Source organism: Populus alba, chromosome 17, assembly GCF_005239225.2.
Source record: "Populus alba chromosome 17, ASM523922v2, whole genome shotgun sequence".
In the NCBI taxonomy this organism is placed as follows: Eukaryota; Viridiplantae; Streptophyta; class Magnoliopsida; order Malpighiales; family Salicaceae; genus Populus; species Populus alba.
Window position 1 is genome coordinate 8,703,156 of NC_133300.1, and position 8,042 is coordinate 8,711,197.

The window sequence follows — 8,042 nt, forward strand, 5'->3', positions numbered from 1 at the left end:
TTATGTTTGTTTAATGAGTCTAAAGTAAAGATTAAGTCCATGAAATAAAATTGTTTTGCAAAGAGAAATTTAGAGTTGTTATAATTATGAGATTTTTATTGCATAAAAATAGTATTTCTAAATGTTCTTGGTCGATACTCTATTGAGACTATATATTAATTGGAGTTATGGAGAATATATATATATATATATATATATATATATATATATATATATATATATATATAGCAAGCAATTATTTTCATAAGTTGAGGTATGTTGAATACTTAGAATTAATATGTAAATGTTTGTTAGATGACAAGTACATTGAATTGACCCGCAAGAGAATTGTATATGGAGAGATCACATGTGCGTCTATAAAAATGCTCATATGACAATTGTGTAAGTGATTCTTAAACTTGAGATCACTATAAGTTATCATACACAGAGAATGTTATATTTTGATTCTAACTACATACTATCTTGATCAAGGGTAATAAACATGTAAATATATATTGAGTATATCATGAACTATATGAAGTAATTTGAGTGATCAAGAGATGATTTATCATTTTATATGAATTAGAAAAAATGTTCCAGCTATCCTTGAATAAATATTGATTTTGAAATCCTTACGCAAGGTGGACTAAAATTTGAAAAGAGTTTTAAATTATATTCAAATAATCAATGACTATGGTGTTGAGAATAAACTCACTCCATGTTATAATGCCTAAATGAGAACATTTATGATGAAGATGTAATGATTACACAAAAAAATTGATCACTAAAAAATTAAGTCAAACCATATATGACTTTGCTAATATTTAAGGGATCATGACATAATGCTAAATGATGCACTCGGTCTTAAAATATAAATCAATCAATTATTGAATTGATAATAATTAAATTATTTAATTTATTTAATTCTATTTTTATTATGATTATAATTTATATTTGGATCAATTTATTAGAAATCTAAAGAGTTACAGATATTGAAAACCATTGTTCATAAATTAAATTGAGATAATTAATCAAATGTGACATGATTATGAATAAGTTTTATAAATTCAGGATTAAAATGTAATTAATACAATGGATTCCAATTCTAAACTTAGAAAAATCAAGTAGGAACTTGAATGAATAAATTTCTAAAATTATCTTGAAATAATATACGTAATATTATTCATGAGAATTTTTTTTTTCATTTATATAATTATTACATTTTCTTTATAAACAAACAAAATGTTATATTTCATATTCTTTAAGTAACAACTGGTGTGATCAAGTAGAGAAGTATGTTACAAAGTATATAGTGTGTAAGAGAGTTGTATAAATATTACAAAACATTAAGTATAATTGAAAAATATAACAAAAGAGTAAGTATTCGAAGGCATAACAATCTTTCTCTAAAAGATTTTTAAAAGATTTTTTATTAGTAATTGATGTGAATTACTGTTAAGAACAAAACAGTTAAATGATTTGTAATTTGCATTAACATAGTTTTGAAGAATTCGATTAAAGAAGAAAAAAACAGATTTTCAGATAATTTTGACTTAAACCTAAATTACTCTAAATTATCTAATAGGATTCTTATGACTCTTGATTTTAATTTTTTTTATTTTATCATTTGTGCTGTGTCTAATTCAGAAAACCCCACATAACCTACCTACCAGTTCTTGGATCAAGCAGATGATTCTGTTAAATGGAGATCAAACTGGTATGGTTGCAGAGAATCAGAGCGTTTTCAGCATCATTTTTCTTAGTCAAAAAGTGCTTCAAAATGTCAAATACTTTAATTCCCTCTTGTCATGGCCACTTCCATTTTGTCGAGATCTTCAAACACCATTTTCTAATGAAAAAGTAATCTTGACTTGACTATAGTAATTTTGCAGTAAGCTGCTCTTGCTTTCCTACAGGATAATCATGATGCTGAACACCATCCTGCACACAAGTAATCTCTTTTTTTCAATTCAAAGAGACGGCAGAGATGGCTACATGCATAAGAACAAAATTAAGAAACCACAGAGATTCTGTACCCCTTGGCAAAATCCAGATTTCATATGGTGCACGACATGATGCTAATTAAAAAGAGAAGAGCAGCCTGATTTTATAATCCTAGCAGAGCAGAAAGAGAACTAAAACACCGCCGGCAGACTAGACATAAAGGTGGACGTGAAGAATAACGAGTAACAGAACAAGAAGCAGACCGTAGATAACCATATGAACAAATATGGCAGCCAGACTCGTCTTCATATTCATGAAATCAAAGGGGTCGTTCCTTCCCTGGTTTTTCATTTGAAAGACCAGATCTTGGTGATAAAAAACAGGAACGCAAACAAAGCAGCAGCTATGAAAGAGAAGCAGCCCAGTCGTTCATCCTAAGCTTCAAGAAATCTCTCATGAAAAAAACCTCCTTCCTTTGAGAAAAAACTCCAGGTGCCTCAGCCTTTAAAAAGTAGGAGGAGCTAGGGGAATTGAAAAAAATGAAAAGGTTAAAGGCTTTGGTTGCTATTAATAATTGATAATGACCCATGCTCCTTGGCCGGGCAAGCTATGCTCGAGAGGGGCAATGGAGTCCTTGATTTAGGGAATAGGATTCCCATGAACTTAGGGCATGGATTATCCTTTCAATCACCCACTTTGTAAGCTTTTTTGAACTAGTTGCTGGATAAGGGAGAGCATCATTTTCTATTCATGTCAATAAGTTGATTGATTGTAATCAATGGCAGGACCAAGTGGCAGTATGGTTACCCGCACCATCACCGTTCATTACAGTACTTTTACTCCACTACGTTACAAGCTTTTCCAAAAGAAGCTTACCTTGAGGAATAATCAAAGCGTGTGTAGGTCCCCCTTCTCTTGCTTCGACCGAGGTGGTCATTATTTCAACCTTTCGGCTGTTTTTAAAAGAATGTTTGATGTTAAAAATTATTAAATTTATGTTTTTTTTAATGATTTTAATATGTTAATATTAAAAATAAAATAATAAATTTAAAAAACACACATAATTCTTTTCATTATCTTCTAATGCACATTACCTCAAAAATTGTTTACTTTATCGCCGTTTTGATGGCTTTTATTGCACCTTCTGGGGCCATATATATATAAAAGAAGAAGAAAAGAAAAGGAGGAGACAGTCGTTCGTTCTTGTTTGACGTGCACCAACCCACCCAAAGACTCACACTGTTTTTCTTGTTATTTAACTAAGCTGTGCTCGTTATTTAGGGCTTGATAAGTTTGTAAATTCTAGCATTTGATTCTCATATTGAGATAAGAAAAACAAAAATAATGAGAGTGAGGAGAGATTCATTTTGTCATATAAGATTTTATCTTAAGATTATATTAAAATAAACTTATTTATATTTATTTCTTTAATCAAATATATTTTTAATTTTTTGTCATCTAATAAACAATAAGATTCTCATTTAACAAAGGCTTGGAAGCACGTCTGCTTATAACCAACCACCACAATGTTCCCTTCAAGTTCCCATACCCCAAGTGTCAAACTGAAAGCTTGATAGAGAGAGAGAGAGAGAGAGAGAGAGAGAACTCTTCACTTTCATCCTTATCGCCATAGCCTCGCCTTCAAGATAAGTTTTTAACCAAGTTACCTTCTCTCTTAAAAACTACAAAAGAACCGAAAATCCCTGCAATTGTTTTTTTTTTTCCTTTATCCTTTGGAGCTGCATAAAATGGCAGACTGGGGGCCAGTGTTAATAGGGGTGGTGCTGTTTGTGTTGCTTACACCAGGTCTTTTGTTTCAGTTACCAGGTAACAGCAAACAAGTGGAGTTTGGGAGTTTGAAGACGAATGGCATGGCTGTAGCTGTGCATACTCTCATCTTTTTCGCTGTCTATGCTGTTCTCATCTTGGCTGTTCATGTTCACATCTATACTGGCTGATTACTCGGTAAGCTTGTTTGACAAAGTTGTTGCTGGATGGTGGAGATCTCTTTATGCTTGTGCTCATTTTTTCCTTCTCGTTTTTATTTTGTTTTTCTTTCTTTCTTGGTGGAAAAGAAATGATGGTCATTTATAGTTGTGGATCATGATTCTAATAGAACCTTGGCTGCTAATTTGAATCAGAGAAATGGAGCACCGATGTTTTAGTACTGGATTGGCTGACCAGTGCTGTCATTTCCACATTAGTGGGACCCGCTGTTAAGTAGTAGGTATGGAAGGTGAAAGATTCATCTTAGTCAGTACATAGAAATCCTCCATCGTTTTGTTGTTGTGGAGATTTTTACTTTAAAGGCTCATAATTAGCATCTCAAGGCTCCATGAAGACTTTGCCAACAATTTAAATGCCCGAGGGTTCTTGTTAAAGAAAAAAAGAAAAAGGAAATGCTAAATGGTGCTGTTGTATTTGTTGCCCAGCTAGAATATGTATTATTCATTAACAGAATCCATCACTTTATTGAGACATAAATAATCAATAGGACAACAAGGAACATTGCTAGTATCAAGCATCATGTCAATTCAAGTATGAAACCTTGCTAAAAAAACCTCGAGGTTTCGCATTTAAACTATACTGAACACGTGGGTGCCAACCAGACCAGACGAGGCGAAGAAGATTATGAAACAGTAATGCTAATACAGAAGAAAAGAAAGAAGAAACTCATGTATAAGAAGGAAATGGAAGAAAACAATAGTATATAGAACTATAAAAGTGGCCTTCGCCTAGGCTGTTTCTGATTGATTACTGATCATTCCCACTTAAAGAAGGGAATTTTCAAATCAGTTGGCATGTATGTGAACACCTATTGCGATGATCAGGATGGTGATTATGCAAAAGTATATAACAGCATGAACTAGAATTGAAATCCCACTTGTGTACATGTTCCCAAATTCTACTACTCTTGTTCTTGCTGGTAGCTGGAACAATAGCCCTGGTGACAGGACAATGAACAAAACCACCGCAACAACAACTGGTCCCCAATCGGCACTCATCTCTCTCAACGTGGAATGAGGTTTAAAACTTCGGAGTGTTGCTTGAAGCTGGTTTGGTCACAAAAGATAATGGTGTGGGTTTAAATATGGAGGAGGAGGAACAAGTATAATTTTCTTGGTGACGAAGGAGGCGGGGATGCGAAACTTATTGAGAAAGAAGAGAGTTGGGTTATGAAGGGAGGAAAGGTATGCGTTTGTAGTGGGTTTTCTTTATGAAAGTCGAAAAGAAACAAGTTTTCTTTCACCGCCATCTAATAATTGCTCCCTTATAGGCTTCTTTTTGCCTGCTTTACAGATTTATGAAGATAAGCCTTGGAAAAAAAACATAAAAGAAACAATCAGGTAGGCAGGTGCATGTGTAAAGGTCTTGAAATGCTTGGTTGTCTCGTTTATCTTTCTTATGCAAGGCATGCAGCAGTCTCCTTGATCGCTATTCTGAAGCTTCCTTTGCATGACTCCAGCTGTTGGTGTTATGGCTTTGTCTTTGACACTTAGGGTAGGCAGAGACAGAAGGAACAAGTGTGAAAAGGCTCTGAAGTACATATAATTGGTCTATCCTTTCAGTTACAGACAAAAATACCTATCAATATCCTACGCATTTCAGCAAAAATAAATGATGACAATCCAATCTCTTTTTTCTTTTTAAGCCAGTAGGCCATGTTATCAAGACATCAATTTGAAAACCAAATTGATGAAAGGAGATACAGCTTGCTGCATAATATCAGAAGCAGAAAAAACATAAGATGACTAGCAACCAACGCACAAAACACAAGGGAACAACACACCTACAGAATCGCAAGACCTAGAGCCAAAACGGAAGAAGAAAAACCGAGAACTCAAGACAGACTAAGAACCAAAATCGGATGACCTGCTAACACCTTGAATAGCCACCACCAAAAGAAAGCAGGACAAATTAAGGGGCAGACAGAGAGAAAGGCAACAACCAGAACTGATCAAGAGAAAACCAGCAAAAAAAAAACAAGCATCCAAACAACAAAGAAGCCTCTTGCAACTACCAGAACTCCTCAGGCCTTAACATTGAGTTGCTAATGAGATTCGGAATGTTCTTTAGAGTATATCTCAATTTGTCCTCCAAGAAAGTCTATCATAGCATCATCCCCATTAGGTAGAGTCGGTATAAGAAAACAGGGCAAGCTCCCCAGATTAACGTGTTAGAAGTTGATGAGCATGCCTAGGCATGAAATCGATCCGTTGAACACAAGCTTTTGAACATGGTGTAGCATACCGTGCATTATTCTAATCCAACAAGGGCCTTTTCCATATGAAATGCAACCATTTCCGTGTTTCTAATGCCCGCTATAAAATAGTTTCATTTTAGACAAAAAAAATTAAAAAATTTCCTAGAAAATTAATTTTTTAAAAAATATTAATCAGTGTTAAGAAAATGAGTGAGGTTTAAATGCATGAAAAATAAACTGAAAAATAATTTATTAATGTTATATTTTTTTTCAAGTTTATTAAAAAAAATAAAAAAAAATTAAAAGAGAAAGAAATTGGAAAAAAACTCAATTTCATAATTTTTTTTCAAATAAAACAAATAATAGTTAAAAGGATAGAGATCAAATTTGATAGATAAAAAAATTAAAAAAAAAATCATAAATTATCTCAAATAAAATAAATAGCAATTAAAATAATATAGATCAAATATGATATATAAAAAATCTCAATTAAAAAAGAATAAAATAAAAACAAATAACAATGAGGATCAAAGTTGGTATAAAAATCAAATTAAATAAAGTTTCTAAATAATAAGATTGAGAAAAATTAAAATAAAATATATAGTAATTAGAATATTGAGGACCGAGATTGATATAATTAATAAATAATAAGATATTTTATAAATTTTTATAACTTTTAGAAAGTGTTTTATATTCAAAATAAAAAAAAATCTTGAAAACCAAGTCAATATTTTCTTTTGACTAAAATATTAACTAATTTTTATAATAATAAACAAACATAAAAAAAATTAGAAAAATCATTTCAAGAAAATAATTTTCTACCAAACAAACCTGAGGCATTCCCGTTTATATTCCAGGTTAGTTCCTGTTATATTCAAGATCCACTATTTGACCTCAACATGTACTCAACTTGAAGAAACTGTTCAACAAACACATCTCATGAAAATCCTTTCTTTAATAGACCCGAATAACTAAGCAACGTTTTATGTTTACGAGGATATTATAGAATGTAATTATATAAGAAATATTGTAGTCATATTCTTATGTGGTAATCTCCACCTTTACTATTGTATATTGCCCTACTCATATATATAGAAAGGGTTGGCTAACCTATTAGGTTAAGCCTCCTAATTATTCTCAACTTGGTATCAGAGCCTTTGGCTGTCAAAACTCTTTTCTCCCTTTGCAGCCGGCCTTAATTTTCTCCCCCATGGACTCTCCTCCTGCTGCCGCCGTTGCCATCTCTCCCTCCACCGGTGCTGCACCATCACCGGCCAGCCCTCTTCCTGCTGCTGGCCGAGAACAACTTCCATATGTGTCTGGTTTTTCTTCTCATGATTCTGCCGTTCCTTTGCCTCTCATGGGAACACAATCTACAACAATGGTTCCTCTATCAAACACCCACCATGTTGTGTCGTTGAAACTTACGAACACAAACTATGTTTATTGGAGAATGCAGATGAAGCCATATCTCCTTGGTCAAGGTGTTTTTCACTTTGTTGACGGCTCCTTGCTGTGTCCTTCATCTCATATGCTTGATGCTTCAGCTGGTTCTTCCTCTGCCATCAGCCCTTCTTTTCTTCGTTGGAAGCAACAAGGTCAACTTATTTTGAGTGCTCTACTCTCCTCTCTTTCCGTGGATGTGCTGCATCTTGTAGTAGATTGTTCTACTTCACATTGTGTTTGGCGCACGCTTGAGAAGGCACTTGCCTCTCCATCTAATTCCCGGATCATGCAACTACATGGCTCCTTTCAAGACCTTCGGCAAGGTGATGCATCAGTTAGTATGTATATGCAGCAAGCCAAATCGTTATTTGACGAATTGGCTGCTGCTGGTAACCCAATGTCCCTTAAAGATTTCAATCTCTATGTGTTTCGTGGACTTCGCGGTGAGTTCAAAGACTTGGTAACTAGT

General features: G+C 33.6%; 2 protein-coding genes across 2 annotated transcripts; one reads left to right on the forward strand and one right to left on the reverse strand.

Annotated features, from left to right (window-relative positions):
* Positions 1-3,375: 3,375 nt before the first annotated feature.
* LOC118034591 (uncharacterized) lies at positions 3,376-4,283 on the forward strand. The gene is made up of 2 exons (XM_035039932.2): positions 3,376-3,888; positions 4,065-4,283. The coding sequence occupies exon 1, from the start codon at positions 3,672-3,674 to the stop codon at positions 3,879-3,881; it is 210 nt and encodes a 69-aa protein (XP_034895823.1). The 5' UTR covers positions 3,376-3,671; the 3' UTR covers positions 3,882-3,888; positions 4,065-4,283.
* Positions 4,284-4,583: 300 nt separating this feature from the next.
* On the reverse strand, positions 4,584-5,449 carry LOC118034590 (uncharacterized). Its single transcript, XM_035039931.2, has one exon. The coding sequence runs from the start codon at positions 4,926-4,928 to the stop codon at positions 4,716-4,718; it is 213 nt and encodes a 70-aa protein (XP_034895822.1). The 5' UTR covers positions 4,929-5,449; the 3' UTR covers positions 4,584-4,715.
* Between the last annotated feature and the right edge of the window lie 2,593 nt (positions 5,450-8,042).

Bases quoted from the DNA above. Each gene is read 5' to 3' on its own strand.
- LOC118034591 (XM_035039932.2), top strand. From the start codon at position 3,672: ATGGCAGACTGGGGGCCAGTGTTAATAGGGGTGGTGCTGTTTGTGTTG.
- LOC118034590 (XM_035039931.2), bottom strand. From the start codon at position 4,928: ATGAGTGCCGATTGGGGACCAGTTGTTGTTGCGGTGGTTTTGTTCATT.